The 17,058-nt window shown below is 42.3% G+C and overlaps 2 protein-coding genes across 3 annotated transcripts; one reads left to right on the forward strand and one right to left on the reverse strand.

The window, feature by feature from the left end:
- Positions 1–2,403: 2,403 nt before the first annotated feature.
- Positions 2,404–10,086, reverse strand: tm9sf1 (transmembrane 9 superfamily member 1). 2 transcript variants are annotated; one of them, XM_080050445.1, is made up of 9 exons: positions 9,564–10,086; positions 8,195–8,395; positions 7,130–7,261; positions 6,472–6,594; positions 5,931–6,280; positions 5,232–5,386; positions 4,784–4,969; positions 4,128–4,401; positions 2,404–3,596 (listed from the first exon to the last, which is right to left on the reverse strand). In XM_080050445.1, exons 2-9 carry the CDS (start codon positions 8,354–8,356, stop codon positions 3,203–3,205), a joined length of 1,776 nt encoding a protein of 591 aa, XP_079906571.1. In that variant the 5' UTR covers positions 8,357–8,395; positions 9,564–10,086; the 3' UTR covers positions 2,404–3,202. The 2 variants fall into 2 exon arrangements, with proteins under 2 accessions (XP_079906571.1, XP_079906570.1); XM_080050444.1 differs by having other exon boundaries at positions 8,195–8,406.
- An 89-nt stretch (positions 10,087–10,175) lies between these two features.
- On the forward strand, positions 10,176–16,599 carry fen1 (flap structure-specific endonuclease 1). The gene is made up of 12 exons (XM_080050446.1): positions 10,176–10,308; positions 10,796–10,917; positions 13,065–13,167; positions 13,311–13,413; positions 13,520–13,583; positions 13,786–13,895; positions 14,087–14,223; positions 15,091–15,157; positions 15,360–15,491; positions 15,587–15,738; positions 15,843–15,957; positions 16,092–16,599. The coding sequence occupies exons 2-12, from the start codon at positions 10,836–10,838 to the stop codon at positions 16,167–16,169; spliced, it is 1,143 nt and encodes a 380-aa protein (XP_079906572.1). The 5' UTR covers positions 10,176–10,308; positions 10,796–10,835; the 3' UTR covers positions 16,170–16,599.
- The last annotated feature ends 459 nt before the right edge of the window (positions 16,600–17,058 follow it).

The raw sequence follows: 17,058 nt of genomic DNA on the forward strand, positions 1-17,058 counted from the left end.
TGCCTTGTTCATACTTCTGTTCGAAAGTATTTCACCTTTTTTATCTTGAAGTTTTATTTTTATATGCGACTATTTAATGTATGTTGATGCGTTCATTGCACTTGGTGATGCTTGGTGTAAATCGGATGCATTCAATGGATCAAATTGTTTTTTAGAACAGTTTTTAAGAAAAAGTACCGATACAGATCAAATGCGTAAACATTTCAACATATGTTTTTTCCTATAAATACAGGTTTATAACTTGAAATATTTGTCTGTTTCATTTCGAACATGAATATTACGGTAACATATTGGTAAAACAAGCTTTTCTCATGTGATTAAGTTGGTTGCACGCAACATGACTGTTTTACCATTTGCAGCCAACTAGAAACAACTGTTGAAACATCAATAAAAGGGTAGTTACCAAAAGTAAAAGGCTTTAAACCTTACAGATTTACAGTGCACTCATTGGTAATGCATGCACTCAAAGGCTCAAACCACTTTAACTAACAAACATTGTTTTAGAAATAGGGCAATTATTGTATTGATAAGACAAAGTTTGAATAAGGGTGGAGTCGGCGATTCTGGAGAACACTTGTCAAATAATTCTAGTAAATAACCTGTAGTCCCTAGTGTTAATACTCTGCCTAGGCTCTAAACTGGTATGTAAACAAAGGGGGCCCACACTAGCTTGTAAACATGCCCGTTTATTAACTACCGATATACAGGTGAAACTCGAAAAATTTGAATATCGTGCAAAAGTTCATTTATTTCAGTAATTCAACCTAAATGGTGAAACTAATATATTATATAGACTCATTACATTCAAAGTGAGATATTTCAAGCCTTTATTTGTTATAATTGTGATTATTATGGCTTACAGTTTATGAAAACCCCAAATTCAAAATCTCAGAAAATTAGAATATTACATAAAATCAATAAAAAAAGGATTTTAAATACAGAAATGTCGGCCCTCTAGAAAGTATAATCATGCATATGTACTAAGTACTTGATTTGGGCCCCTTTTGCACAAATTATTGCCTAAATGGGGTGTGGCATGGATGCTATCAGCCTGTGGCACTGCTGAGGTGTTATGGAAGCCCAGGTTGCTTTGATAGTGGCCTTCAGCTCGTCTGTATTGTTGGGTCTGGTGTGTATCATCTTCCTCTTGACAATAGTCCGTAGTTTCTCTATTGGGTTCAGGTCAGGAGAGTTGTCTGGCCAATCAACACAGTAATACCATGGTTAGTCAACCAGTTACTTGTGGTTTTGGCACTGTGAACAGGTGTCAAGTCTTGCTGGAAAAAGTAATTCATCATCTCCATAAAGCTTGTCAACAGACAGGAGCATTAAGTGCTCTAAAATCTCCTGGTAGACAGCTGTGGTGCCTTTGGACTTGATAACACAGTGGACCAACACCATCAGATGACATGGTGCCTCAGATCATCACTGACTGTTGAAACTTGACAGTGGTCTTCAAGCCCCTTGGATTTTGTGCCCCTCGACTCTTCCTCTAGACCCTGGGACCTTGATTTCCAAATGAAACGCAACATTTAATTTGGATCAGTGATGATTTGAGGTATCATGTCATCTGCTGCTGTTGGTCAGCAATTCCAAAGTCACCACAGCCATCTACCAGAAGATTTTAGAGCACTTCATGCTTCTGTCTATTGACAAGCTTTATGGAGATGACAATTTCCATTTCCAGCTCGACGTGGCACCTGCCCACAGTACCATAAACCACTGGTAACTGGTTGACTGACCATGGTATTACTGTGCATGAATGGCCAGACAACTCTCCTGACCTGAACTCCATAGAGAAACTATGGACTATTGTCAAGAGGAAGATGATACACACCAGACAAAACAATACAGATGAGCTGAAGGCCACATCAAAGCAACCTGGGCTTCCATAACACCTCAGAAGTGCCACTGGCTGATAGCATCCATGACATGCCGCATTTAGGCAATAATTCATGCAAAAGGGGCCCAAACCAAGTAATTAGTACATATGCATGATTATAATTTCTAGAGGGCTGACATTTCTGTATTTAAAACCCTTGTTTTATTGATTTTATGTAATATTCAAATTTTCTGAGATTTTGAATTTGGGGTTTTTATAAACTGTAAGCCATAATAATCACAATTATAAAAGTTAAAGGCTTCACATATCTCACTTTGCATGTAATGAGTCTGTGTAAGATATTATTTTCACCTATAAAGTTGAATTTCTGAAATAAATGAATTTTTGCACGATATTCTAATTTTTCGAGTTTCACCTGTACTTTCAGTGCACTCACGGTACGGACTAGAAGCAGATTGTGACGAGATTTTGACTGATTGTCCACATTCTCCAGAATTGCCAACCCAACCTTTACAAAAACCAGGAGATGTCAAAAAAAATGCAGCAGTTTGTCAGCAATATTGTATAACAAAAGCTTTTTATTGAAAAGACTATATATTTACATCAGAACTGAAATCACAGTCAGTGGTGACTATAGAATACAATGACAATATTGCTCCCATCACCAACATTTTTGCTCTTCATTCTTAAAGGCATCATTCCTCTAATCCACTTCAGGGCCATGTGGAACTTGACAGGGCCTGTGCAAATCATAATTTACTAATTATATTTGAAAAGGCTGCCACAATTGTATGTGGGGTGGAGAGTATACTTGCAAGTAATAACACTTGCAAAGCTGCATAATCCATAAACTACAGGGTCAGCTGTCTCTGTGGGGAACTGATGTTGTTCAGGACGTACAGAATGTGTAAATCCTGCCAAGTCTCGATAGACCCAAGTAGTTTAACCAGAGCAGATTATGCCACACTACATCACACAATAATAAAGTCCATGCATTCGCATAATAACTTTTACCCATTCACTCCGGATGGAACAATCCTCCCTTTGTACCAATACATCCTATTTTATCCTTAAATACAGGAACCCCCTCCCCAACGCATCCTTCATCTGTCCTTCCAAACAGCTGATTACCCCTTATTTCAACAAAAAAAGTGCCAGTTCAATTCTTAGCTCCAGTCAAATTATAGGAAAGACCTGACTCTATTACCCCTTAGGAGCTTTGTGTGTGTGTGTGTGTGTGTGTGTGTGTGTGTGTGTGTGTGTGTGTGTGTATTGTGTATTATGACTGGAAGGGCAAGAGAGGAGAATGTGAGAGTCGTTCACGTGTTTGTTTATAGCCGTGTCCTCGCGTTGTCATGTTCAGTCCATCTTGAGGCTACGGTAGATGTAGCGGATAAATGCCAGCGAGGCCCAGAAGGACACGCTGCCCAGCATGAGCGAGAAGACCAGCGCCGTGAGCAGGGAGTAACCGAAGAACTCTGAGCTCTGCACCAGGCCGCTCATGGAGGAGCGGTTGCGGTAGTAGAAAACAGAGTAGACGAAGATGAAGAGGCCGGTGGAGCCCGTGCTGAGGACGCTCCTCCACCACCACCGGTAGTCCTCACCAGACAGCAGGAAGTAGGTGAGCGCCACGGATATACAGGCGCCTACGGACAGGAGGATGGCAAAGACGCACAGCAGGATGCCATACAGGGTGTAGTGCTCTCTGCCCCAAACAGTGGCAAAGATGTAGTACAGCTCCACAGAGATGGCACTGAGGGAGGGAAATTGTAGAAAATTTAAATATACAGAAGCTATGGTGGCCTTCAAGGACAAGAAGCTAAGTTATTAAAGATGGCATCATCCACCACTGCCTCAAGTATTTCCACAATCTCAGGTGATGTACTATATAGTACTTATTCTTCGTCCTCAAACAGGTGCATTTCTGGCGGACACCCACTATATATAAAAATGCATACGTTAGTTAAGGTTGTCCGTTCTGTGCTACTGTAGAATATGGTTGCAACATGGCAGCCTCTGCTTTGGGGATATAAGAGGCCCTTCTAAGGTGATTAAAAAAAACTTTTATTTTGGAAGTATAATTAAACTAATTAAAACATACTTATGAATATTATATACCATTTTCTACCAGGTCTGTTCTGAAAAAAAGGCAATTTATTTTACACACTGTGCCTTTAACTGCAACCATTTGAACATAGTACACTTGCCACAAATATCATAATAGGCATAAGTTGCAAAAAAAAAGAAGAAGCTGAATAACAGAAACAAAATGTAGTTTCCTCACCTGAATGGCAGGAAGCCGCCAATGGCCATGTGTACGGCCGTGTGTTTGTACCAGGGCTGCGTAGGGATCTGCCGGGCGATGTTGCGGGTGCGGCAGGGCGCCTGGAAGCTGCCGGCTCGGTTCTTACCCACGATGCCGCCGATAACGGTGAGCGGGAAGCCCACCAGCACCCAGGCCCCCAGCAGCAGGAGCACGGTGGTGGCCGGCAGAGCCTGAGTGGAGCCGCTCCCCCAGTGGATGGAGTTCACCACACTCCAGGTGAGGAACAGAGGAGCTGTCGGGACCAAGGACAGTATATTATGAAGGACAGGTATGGGTTTTTTTTCCTATCGTTCCAGATGTATTCCTAATATTGGTTTCAATTTACTATGTCTTCCGAAAAGATTCGACCTCAACCTGATTATCTTAATCTTAATGCAGATTATTTTATTTTTTTAACCAATAAAAATAAAGATGAAACTCAGATAGATAGATGAGACAAAAATGACCATAGAAACATTGAGATACTGTGAAGATACCAATGTTTGAACATGATCATCTCTAGAACACTAATTAAGACCACAGTAAACCTTATATGTAGAGACAATGGTTTCATGGTATACATCTCTGCTAATCAAAGTACAGTATGATCCCTAAACCTGTCTTACTGGACTCACCGGAGAAGAGCGACGAGGTGAGAATGATGTTCCACACCCAGCGCTGGCCGTTGATCTGCGTGTAGAAGCTGCACGACACGTAGCCTGACACACAGCTGGTCAGAGCGTACAGGACGATGGCTGCAGAGTTGATGGCACCGTGGCGATGCACGTTAAACATTCCCAGCAATGCCATGAGGATGATTCCTACAGCAACGAAGGGAACATTAAAAGGTGGAGTCCGCCATTCTGGAGCATTGAACAAGCATTGAGTTCTGTACAATATGACCCGAGTGCCATTATCAGGTTTCTAATGGTTATGCTGTTGGCTATGGGTCAGTGCTGCACCGAAAACAAAAGTTTGCTCAATTTCCAAAAAAGGTAACAATGACTTTCTCTGATACCGCTTGGAAATTTAACAAACCTCTTTGTGTCTGTATGTGTGTTGGGTTTGAGAGTGAACGCTCACCTGTGGCAAGGGTGAGGAACTGAGCCCCCACGCCCAGTACGGCACACAGCAGGCTTTTATATGGAGGAAACCTAAAGACGTCAGTGTGTATGATCTTCCAGCCATTGTCTCCATGGTCCAGATCGTCACAGCCGCCCTCCTCCTCCACATTGTACCTGCGGGGGAAGAAAAAGATCTTACATTACCGTACACTGTTTCAGGAGAACGCACACCTTTCATATGCAAGGATGCAGATGTCAGTGCCAAAAAGGCTGCCCTTTGGTCTGCAATTATACAAGATCCAAACAAAATACAAATACGTTTTTATGGCAAATATGTATTCATTTAAAGCCCAACTTTAAGTTAAATTCAAGTCCTTTTTAACGGAAGTTAGGAAAATCGGATTATTTACTATGTTATGGTGGTTAGTATAATAGACGATACAAATAGGGTTGCAACTACTCCCTATTTATTTTATTGATGAATGTGTTTTTTTTTTGTCTCTTCAACTTAGCAGTTGCATGTTTTGTCTTGAAATAAATGTCAAAAAGTAGATAAAAATGCTTTTCAAATTTCCCAGATCCCGTAACGATGTCTTCTAAAAGTTTGATATGAAAATCATTTGTGAATTTGTTCAGTATAAAACCTTTAAGCAGACATGAAGCATAAAGTTTCCCGTACATTTGCCCACAAATATTTTGAGCGCCGTCGCCGACTAACCTGGCAAAGTCATTCTTAAGGACCCGCATGAGGATGATGATGACGAAGCCCAGCAGCAGCACCACCAGTACCAGGGAGTTAATGATGGAGAGCCAGTGGATCTCCAGTGTTTTGGGGAAGAAGGAGTAGTCTCGGAGGCGCTCGGCTCTGCGGCCATGAGTGAGCGGGGACTCGAACCAGCGCACGCTGTAGGTGTGGGTGACCCGCAGGCTGCCTCCACCCACCCACACTCCACCCACCGCCCCCTCCTCAAGGGGTACGGGTTTGACGTCCTTTACCGAGACGTTGGCAAAAATCACATTATCGCCGTTGTACTCGATGTTGAAGTCCAGGTGAGTCCACAAGCCCACCTGAGACGAAAACAGAGAGAGGAGACGGAGGAAGAAGAAGTGAGAGATAAGAAGAGTGACAGTGAGTGTGGTTATGCTAAATGAGGAACCGTGCATAAAGAGAAAAACCTCAAACAAACAACGTACAGTCTCTCTGGGTTTCCTTTTGTCTCCCTTACTCACAAACCCTCATAAGCATAATGTAGGTTTACCTTGTGGCTGTGAGGCAGGAAGCCACTCTCCTCGATGTATCCTACAAACCCCAAGATTGGGATGTCGTCCAGGACAAACTCAAAGTAGAATAGCTCCTCGATGGCCTCACGGAGCTGGTCCACCTGACACACACAAAACATATCCGCAGTCAAATCTAATGTGTTGTAAGGACCTCCCCTTGTAGTTCAGCCTGAATTGAAAGGGTTTATTTCACCCAACTGTTTTGCGAAAAAACATTTAAAAAAAACTTTTTTTAAATTTCTTCTTCATCACTGTGTCTAGCGTTGTTGTTCTAACATCTGTGATTGAACATGCTCTGCCACGTCGCCATTCCTCAAGAATCAAAACCAGTTTTGAGAAACAAAGGTGCTCAGCTGTGACAAAACACATGGATTACATAAGATCCTGATCCACGCCTCTAAAGTGATGAGCACTGTTTATGAGGATGATGAGTAAAAAATAAATAAAATGTAAGCATTTTAATTGCAACATACTCACCAGTCATTATTATATAAAACTACATTACAATAGATTTTTTTTTAAATAGTTATCTTCCACCATCAAGTGACTCATTTACAGTAATTGTTCAATCAAATAAACCCAGGATGTTTTATTGTATACACAGTGTTAAGTTCACAACACCCGATAACTAAATACCTCTTTCTCTGAAAGAGTGAGCTGGCAAACAGTCTTCTTCTCCACGTTCTCTCTGAAGCGGATGTGATATAACGACTCTGCCATTCTGTCTCCATCCAACACTTCCCCCAGACTCAGGGACTTGTGATGCACCTGCAGAAGAAGTGTTACAATGTGAGTAACGAGCAGCACAAAGCATCGGTTCGGTTGGTCATGATTTCGGCAGCAAGTGGTTTCAATATCAGCGGGAACTAGGAAGCATTAGCAGCAGCAGCAGCAGCAGCAGGGTGTTATAGACTGAAAACAAAAAACTGCTGCTGGCTACGAATCACACTTTATCAGTGTACGCTTGGTGTTGAGAGTGCAAGATCCCATAAGCGGCAGGGGGCAATAAGTTACTGCTATTGTCGATTTGGGTTGCGCTGCAAACCAACACAATCACACTCCCAGCAATTGCCTTTCTTCAAAGCCATGAGTCGGGAATTGAACATTAAACAAAGGAAGATAACTCAGTATATGTGAGGAAGTGCAATCTCTTAGCAAACAAATAAAAAAAGACAGCATAGAGGAGGATAAAAAACTCTCACAAAACGTAAAGTTCTCTGGTCTTACCTTACCTCTCTGGGTTAATAGTTTTAAGTTTTATACTGCGTCATATTTGTCTAGCAAAATACCACCTATTACAGTATTTCTATTTGTAAAAGGTGTATTATTTTGACTTTGTATTCATTTCAAATATGTTTTTGTGACAATGCAGCCAGGGCGTCTTCAGTGAAGTCCTATAATAAAGCATTGAATAAATTCCCTCCTAATGCTTGGTCCTACAGTCATGGAAAAACAGGGAAACGGTTTAAAAATGCCACCACAGAGTTATTTCTATTGAATTTTTTTTCATGATCTTATATGACCCTTTAATTTCATGGTCAGATTGACATGCAGTGCCTTCCAGATAAGAGCAGTTTTAAAACAAATGTTGACAACTAGGTGTTACCCTTAGTGTCTGCATTTAAAAAACAACAAAGTGATCTCTGTTTGAATGAATTATAGCAGCCCTTTAGAACACAGTGAAATAGCACAAAGACTGACCTTCTTGGGACTGCACACAGGCAGGGTGTAGTAGTGATACGTCTCCTGGGGGTTATGATAAGGGCCCACTTTGTTGACATAGAGAGTCACGTTGTCCCCCTGCTTGAAGCCCACTGCCCAGCCCGAGAACAAGCACAGGATCAAGACGCAGTGCAGGCCCATCGTCCTCTGGCAGCCACCTGGCAGGTGTCCTATTCCACACTGCATAAGCCCTGTTGCAAAGATGGGACAGTTCATGAGAGACAGGTGCACCTGAAATCAGACTGCTTGTCTTGAGACAGAAAGCATGCTCATGTCCATGCTGATATGTGTTCATTTTTATGTCCATTGCAATTTTGTGCAACGTCACTCCCTCAATGTAACAAACACCACGGAAAAGGAAGGAACACACAGGCAGCGGAACTATGAGACACAACCACCATGAATTGCAATGTATCTAATCAGTTTTAAAAAACCAAGAGAGGGAGTGTAAATAATTAGCTCTGCTACTATCTGTCTGCTGTGAGTTTAAGAGATATCAAAACATGAACTGAAGAGGTTGATCCATAGTCAGCATTGATCAAAAGTCACAACGATGCAGAATGTGAGAGCTGTAGTGTATGTGCACTTAAAATCTGTTGATCATAAGTATTCCAGCAATGATGTGATGCACATTATCATGCCATTTCTCTGTGTTTATCTTGAAGTGAAATTGAATGCCTGAATGATCTCTTGATCATCTGGCTGTCAATAATCCTCTGTGTCAAACTGTTCCCTAGAATGGCTCTTCAGTGTAGCATCACAGCCACAGGTCTGGATCTCGCTCTTTAAATGTAAACATAACCACTAAAATCCCTCATTTGATAAGATTTCTCCAAGAACCCACAGAGATTTCAGGGGGCTATAGATAAAAAAGTAGCCTTTTAGCTCATTCTGGCATTTTTAAGTCGTTAATCAAGTATCAAGTATATGTTTTTAATATGCACTGTCCCCTAAAATAATTTAATACAATTTTAAGGTGGGATGGAAACACAGATCTGACCACTATAGCCAGAGAAGTCGTGCTCTCACAGTTAGTGTGTTAATAGCTAAAATAGACAATTCCCCCAATGCACTTGCAGTAAGAGAGTAAAGAGCAAGGTCAGGTGTCAAAGTGGAAGAGATGGCAATGGCACATCCTATTTGTATTTGCAGTGTCTGCAGAGAGAAACGAGACTAGGGCCTCTTATTCATTCATGCAAAACACACAACTTCATATACATCAACACTGTCTTAGTCGAGACGAGAGAGTCAAATTTAATTTTCGAATTTGGGCCACCCACCCACTTGAAGTCAGGGAATGACTACAGAGAAGAAAAAAAGTTAGCTAGAATGATTTATGCTGCACTACCAATGGCACTGTTGCGTCACGTCAGTTTCGATGCTGCAGATCCGACAAAACCTGTCCGACCGCCGGATTCCTCAGCCTCCAGGCCGCGACAGTCTCCTCTCTCTCTGTCTCTCTCTGTCTTTCCTCTGGTATTCGCCGACGCCGGAGCTCAATGTGAAGATTCACAGCTTAACATGTTGAAGATCCACGAAAAGAACGTCCCAGCGTCTTGTGCTTTAATTGCATTCATATCCGGGTACATCAAGTACTTTTATTGACACACGAGCCAGTGTAGAAAACGGGGTCCGACTCCACGTCACCTAAAAAAAAGAAAATAACGACGACTCGGTTGAGTTTTCCGGAGTGGGCGGAGAAACGAGCAAACACACACACCTCAGACTTTACCGGTTATTCGCAGCCGGTAATATACGGCGTTCGCAGGCCATTTGAAATGACCGTGGGTTGTTTAATAACCAACATTTAGCCCGTTCGAGCTCCTACCTGAGCGACTATGTTATTTTACCGTACCGACCGGATTTCCTTCAATACCAACAGGCCAATCGGGTGCCATTCCAGCACCTCCTCTTGAGCAGTAAGACATGTGTAATCGATCCTTCACTATCGATGCGTGGTTCCCCAGTGTCTTCTGCGAGTCCCGCGCTCTACAGATTGATAGGTGATGCCTGTCTTGTACATTTCGCGCGAAACAGTCGCAGTTCCTCGCGCCCGAGACAAGTGCGCAAACCGGAGTGCAACAAAACAACTGGTGAGTCTATTATTATGTTGAAAACTGTTTAATTAATAACATATATACGGCATGCAGGTGGCAACTGCTAATATACGCTAATAGCATGCACACTGTGAATAAATGAGACATTATTCGTGTTTTAGCCCCTCATATATAGCGCCATGGTAGAGTTAGCTGCTCGACTGGACCACGCACACCAAACTCCTCTCAGAAACGTTTCAGTTTAACGTGGTAGTCTTTGTGTGTTGGTCCACACTCACACAACATAGCTCAGGTTGCGTTAACTATAACCAGTAGCTGCTCTGTAATTCGGCATGCACTAGATACCAAGCAGCCCACGTGTAAACAAAATATTTCAATCCGGGCCCTACTGTGGTTATTGCTTTCAAACAATGTTGGAGGAGCTGGAGCCCAATGTGCCAGTCATTTGGGCCCCTATGAAATGGAGCCAGAATGGATGTGTATGTAAATAGAATTACTCAACAATACTTATTATTTTTTTCAGATTTTATTGTTGGTGTCAGTTTGAGCTTCAGCCAAACACAATGGGAATACACGGACTCGCCAAGCTGATCGCAGACCATGCCCCTGGTGCCATCAAAGAGCAAGACATGAAGAACTACTTTGGTAACAGTTACAGGCACCGTTACCTGCATATTGATTATGGGGACTGCATTTTAAATGAGAACTAGATCAGATTAAGATGTTTTGATCTCCTTTGGATAACACCTTTCTTACCACTGTAACAAAGTGCTTAACAAGGGAAAATAAAGCAGAATCTATTTCCAGTAAAAAAGAGTAAGACAGGCATACAGACCTAAGCACAAAAACATTAGAATACCATAAGAAAGAACAGAAGTCAAATGGGAGGTGGGCACCACGAATCAAGCGCTCAGTGTGAACCTGCTTTAATCTTTGAAGAGAACGGGGTACCAACTGTCTCCTGTATTGACATGCCATCCTGGAGGAGCTAGAATACCTGTGTTGGCAGCAGGTACCCTCTCATGCTGCTACCAGTAGTGAAAAGGAAACTAGCAGAGAACAAAAATAGACTAGAATAAGTCGGGAAGGATAAGGAGAGAGCAAATGTCTGTGACCACCACATGCAAAATTTAAACCGTTTCCTATTTAGTGGTTGTCTTGCTTTTGCCTCTCCATTGCACATATTGTCTAGCCTGGTCCAACCAGACCATCGTACTTCATTTCATTTGTACAGAAGGTCTGGAAGTGCTGTAATTGGCAAACGTTCACTCACTTGGAGGTGGTTGTCTGTCGAAGTTTAGAACTATTGGATCTGCCCAGTGCCACTCTGGATTAGCCAACCAATCGCATCACCTGGCAACAGTAACTTGTTGGAGCCTAACGTTTAGTTATTTGGACGAGAAAGGTTTTAGGCGTCCATACTTTCACGAGCAGATGCACTGGAACACAGACAGGTCGGAACTCGGAACTACCTAGTCGGAAATCTCCTTCTTCCGAGTATAAAGGAACGCAGCATTCAACTGAAACTGGAGCGCGACTTCGACGTCATCGTTCTCAGCCACTCGCTCTGTTCGCTGATTGGACGACTGTAGATTCTCCGGCAAAAGCTGGGAAATGCACTGTACACCCAGACTGACTACTGAAGGGAAAATGAAATTTGGCCGGAAGTAGGCGGGCGGGCGGAGTCAGGCCAAAGCGACCAACGCGCCCTATCTGGCGCTTGGTCATTTTGTGTCAAAAAGTGGTTCAACGCGTCGCTTCGCAGCTAGTCTCCCCCCCATATATTTATTCCCCTAATCAACCATGGCTGCGATCAGAACCGACCCGACACAACAGCGATCATGTCCGCACAAAAACAACAACAACACTGCCAACAATTGTGCCAAAAGACAAATAAACAGCAACTGAACGGAACAAATAGCTTTAAAACAGATTCACGCCACTCGGAAATGAACACAAACAGCAAGGCAGCACCATACCAAACACATTTACAGCAGCATTGTGTGCAGGGCAGTAGAAAATAAAGGCAACTAGCCTACATTACCCTACCTGGCTGTGACAGGGGACCGTGGCTGGCGTAGATATAAACACCGGTGCTTCGCTGTACTCGTTGTGAAAGTTCCCCGGACTAAGCCGTTATGTTTGGCTTCATTATAGGTGGTGAGTTAACTAATGCTATCCGACCGGCGCTAACTTGGTTTATCGGCTAATGCACAGCCGCACATATTCACTGAATTAACCAGGAAGCCCATTCTCCTGGTTCACTTTCCCCACGTCTTGTAACCCCGAGCGGCTTCATACAGCACCAGGCAGCCAGCCGTAAATACATTCCCTCCTCGGTGTTTGCCTCTGTGTTGTCCTCCGCCTCCGGTCCTCGTGTCTGTGACGTCGGGTCAAGCTCACCGCTGATTGGCCAACGCGGCTAAACGTCACGCAACGGAGCGTTGAAAGTTCAATTTTTTCATCTTTTTTCATGGCACGTTGACGCTTTGGTAACGCTTCCAAAGCGCCGCTTTGCCGTGGCCAACGGATCCTGGCGCCTAAACCAATGGTTCCCTATGCAAAAATAGGATTTTTCAACGCCGCCACCACACCCAACGCGCCCGGTGTGTTCTCACCTTTATACTGTTACGATTAAGTGTTCACTTAATTATTTTGAGCAGTGTAAATTAAATAATATCATGAAAGTGTACACAGAATCAAACAAAGATGTTTAAGGAATTTCCTATGATTAATACCATTGTTTCGAATATGCCTAATAATTTTCTAACTGCTTCTCTTTACTTTTGCAGGCAGAAAAATTGCCATAGACGCCTCCATGTGTATGTACCAGTTCCTGATTGCTGTGCGACAGGACGGGAATGTTTTACAGAATGAAGACGGAGAGACGACGAGGTAAAATACCCGAAATACAGGCGTTCCTTGACAACCCAACTGACAAGTCAAAATAGGAGACACTTTAGAGATACCATAGTTCTTTGATGGATCCTGGGCCCAAAGCTGTAATATGCTTCTTTTGCTTTGCTTCTTTTTCCCAGCCACCTCATGGGAATGTTCTATCGGACGATCCGCATGCTGGAGCATGGCATCAAGCCTGTGTATGTGTTTGACGGCAAGCCCCCACAGCTCAAGTCAGCAGAGGTCAGTATAGGCTCTGATTTCCTTCTGTCATTGTAGGCCACCAGATTGGTATTCTTTCATTAGTTTAATTCCCTTCTTTAATTCTTGCTTTTCTTTTCACCTCCAGCTGGAGAAGAGAGGGGAGAAGAGGGCAGAAGCCGAGAAGATGCTTGCTCAAGCCCAGGAAATGGGTACAGCTGATGCTTTTTGCATTCAAATTTATAGTGGTTATAGTCAAATCGCTGTTCGGCTTTATTACGGCGTGTTTTTATGTGGCAGCCAACAAATGAATGTGTGATTATTTTTCATGTTTTAAGTTTTATTATCTTGGCAGAGAAGAGATTGTAAATTGTTGTGTTTATATGTCTGCAAAAATGTGTTCTCTCCACCCAGGCGAACAAGAGAATATTGACAAGTTCTCCAAGCGTCTTGTCAAAGTCACCAGGCAGCATAATGACGAGTGCAAGAAGCTGCTGACCCTGATGGGAGTGCCTTACATTGAGGTGAGAAAACTCTCACTTTGCACCACACTCCGGCTTTCTTTAAGACTATTTCTGCGTTTTTATTGACTGTGAATTAAGCTCACCAGTTTTGAGGAATCTTCCCCCGGGCGATGTTAGTTCTGTGCTCCGTCTGACAAATCTGGTTGAACTTTTGTTTGAAAGGAAATGTGACATGTCTTTGTATTATATAGGCTCCATGTGAGGCGGAGGCCAGCTGTGCTGCTCTAGTCAAAGCAGGAAAGGTCTTCGCCACAGCAACAGAGGATATGGACGGACTGACCTTTGGGACAAACGTCCTGCTCAGACACCTCACCGCTAGTGAAGCAAAGTAACGTTGCACATGCACACTGTTATGCATCATTTAGTTCCACTGTTACCCTGCGTTCACACCAAATGCGTCTTGTGGCAGCCGGCAGTCTTTCATTTTCAATGCACGCTCGCTACCAAGGGTGTGATGGCAGCGACCTGAGCGCACATGTGTTGATTTGAGGTTGAGCACAACCCAACTTCATGCAACTGAGCGGCTACATCGCTGAAGCAGCAGCCTATTGCAGAAGGTAGAAGGAACTCAAAAGGGCAATCTAATAAATCTTTACGTGATTTTGAAATTGAAAAGCCTGTTGTAATTAGTTTTTAAATGACAGACAAATGGAGTAGGCCTAGGCACTTATTTATTTTCTTTTTTTATAGAGTAATATGTAGTGGAATCGTGACAAATCATGTATTCACAGGCGCTTTTGGTGTAAACGCAGGGTTAGGCTCTGTAGCACAGACTTTATTCAATTATCCTTCATTGTTTTTGGGGGCAAAACCGGGCTGATATCTTGTCATCACAGAGCACTCTGTATTTTAATGACGTCAGTGGTGATAAGTTGTCTCACCAGCTCTGAATAATTCAGAAGACTGCACTGAATGCTTCTAGAGACATAAACTGGATTAAACAAATACTACTGTCGTCTTTTGCACTCTGTTTTATAAAACTCATATAGAACAGCTTTAATCATAGCACTATACACACACACACACTGTATTTATTTATCCTGTCTTAATCTTTGGATAAGTGTGCATAGTTAAGGTTTGTAGGAGACAATATGCAAATTCTTACTCAAATAATAGCCATTCATTTATTGTCAATGTATATCTGTATGGAATTTAATTGAATATGGTAATTCATCAAGTAATTTGTTTGCTTTAGGAAACTTCCTATCCAAGAGTTCCACTTCAGTCGAATGCTTGAGGAAATCGGCCTGACCAACGAACAGGTAAGATTCATTTCTAACTCGGCACATTTTTATAATCTTGAGTTGGAAAAAGATTTAAGAACCGCTTCCTTTTTATTTATTTATTTTTTTAATTTGTTACGTTGATTTTTGTTTGGCACCCTACTGTGCTGTGTCACCATGCATATTTTTCACTGTCACCATACACCGCTGATATCGTTCTCTTTTTTTTTTCCATCCTTAGTTCATAGACCTGTGTATTCTGCTGGGCTGTGACTACTGCGCCACCATCAAGGGGATCGGCCCCAAGAGAGCCATAGACCTGATCAAACAGCACGGCTCCATTGAGGAGATCCTGGAGAACATCGACTCCAACGTAAGCCGACGTCTGCTGCAATCATGGAAGTTCAGGCAGTTAAACAAAGTGGGTGTGGTTCTGATTCTGTGTGTCTCTCGGTTGCCTTCATGCAGAAGCACCCTGCTCCAGAGGACTGGCTGTACAAAGAGGCCAGGGGTTTGTTCTTGAAGCCAGAGGTGGTAGACTGTTCCACGGTGGATTTGAAATGGAGTGAGCCGGATGAGGAGGCACTGATCCAGTACATGTGCGCAGAGAAACAGTTCAGGTGAACCATCATCTACTTTATAGTCACTTGGAATGGTGACGACTGATGGAAAATTCCACTGGAAATAACATTGAACCATTATTTATTAATTCATTGAATTGCAGTGAGGACAGGATGCGTAATGGCTGTAAGAAGATCATGAAGAGCCGACAAGGCAGCACACAGGGACGACTGGACTCTTTCTTCTCTGTCACTGGATCGCTGTCCTCCAAACGCAAGGTACATTTAGAAAAAACTACAGTGCATCTATGTGTTTCCAAATGGATCGTATAATTGCCCTTAAATCTTCTTACAGCAAGTTGCTGTTTGCACATGTCAGACTCATTTAATCAGTGTTGTTTTGCCTCACTAAGGAACCAGAGACTAAAGGATCAGCAAAAAAGAAGCAGAAGACAGGAGCCACGTCAGGAAAATTCAAAAAGGGAAAATAATTAATTTGGAAGTAATTGTTGTAATGCATATCACTTATTAAATAAAGAGTATTAAAAAAGAACATAGCTCCAGGGGAGACAGGAGGAAGCTGCATCACAATAAACTGAACAACTGTGTATGTAAATGACCAAACATGATTTTGTTGTTGAAATTAGGAGTGTTTTATGGAAGTGTATTTTCGTTGTTGAATAAAAGTAAGCCGTTTTGTAGAACAATTTGTTCTTAGCCTTTTGATTTACTACTTTGGAGTCATAATATGGAATGCCTAAAAATGAAAATAGTCTTGACCACATTTTCTTTCCACTATGAAAGCATTTGGTTTATATTTGGGGTGCACATACGATGCAAACAGTTTAAATCCTAAAACATTTCCTATACATGTATGGACACTGGCACACATTACTCATGTATTTGAAGACAAAGGATAAATAAAATGTGCTCATCATACACAGCCTTAAATGTGGTGAAACTCGTGTTTTTAAAGGGAAGTGGTGCCAGGGTGAAGTCGGGTAATAAGCACTGAGTAAGTGGAAGCTGTTAAGTTGGATTCAAAATACCAACACAAAAGGGCCTGAGATAATTCGCTTTATGTCTAATAAATCTAGAGTATATGTTACTTTCACTTTTTGAATTAAATTACAGAAAAAAAATTGCTTTTCCATGATATTCTAATGATGTGAGATACATTTGTATATACACATGTAATGATATGTTACATAGAGTACAGCCTATATACTCTTTGACTGACCCTTTATCTGACATCCAGCATTATGTCTGTTGTCAGTGTATTTTGCATTAACTCTGTAAATAGATAATTAACGTCTTCTACAGAATAAACCAACTGCGTTCAAGATGACATTTCAAAACCTGCTTTCGTAGCAAAATGGC

The sequence above is a fragment of the Ammodytes marinus genome, assembly GCF_949987685.1.
Source record: "Ammodytes marinus genome assembly, chromosome: 21".
Taxonomy (NCBI): Eukaryota; Metazoa; Chordata; class Actinopteri; order Uranoscopiformes; family Ammodytidae; genus Ammodytes; species Ammodytes marinus.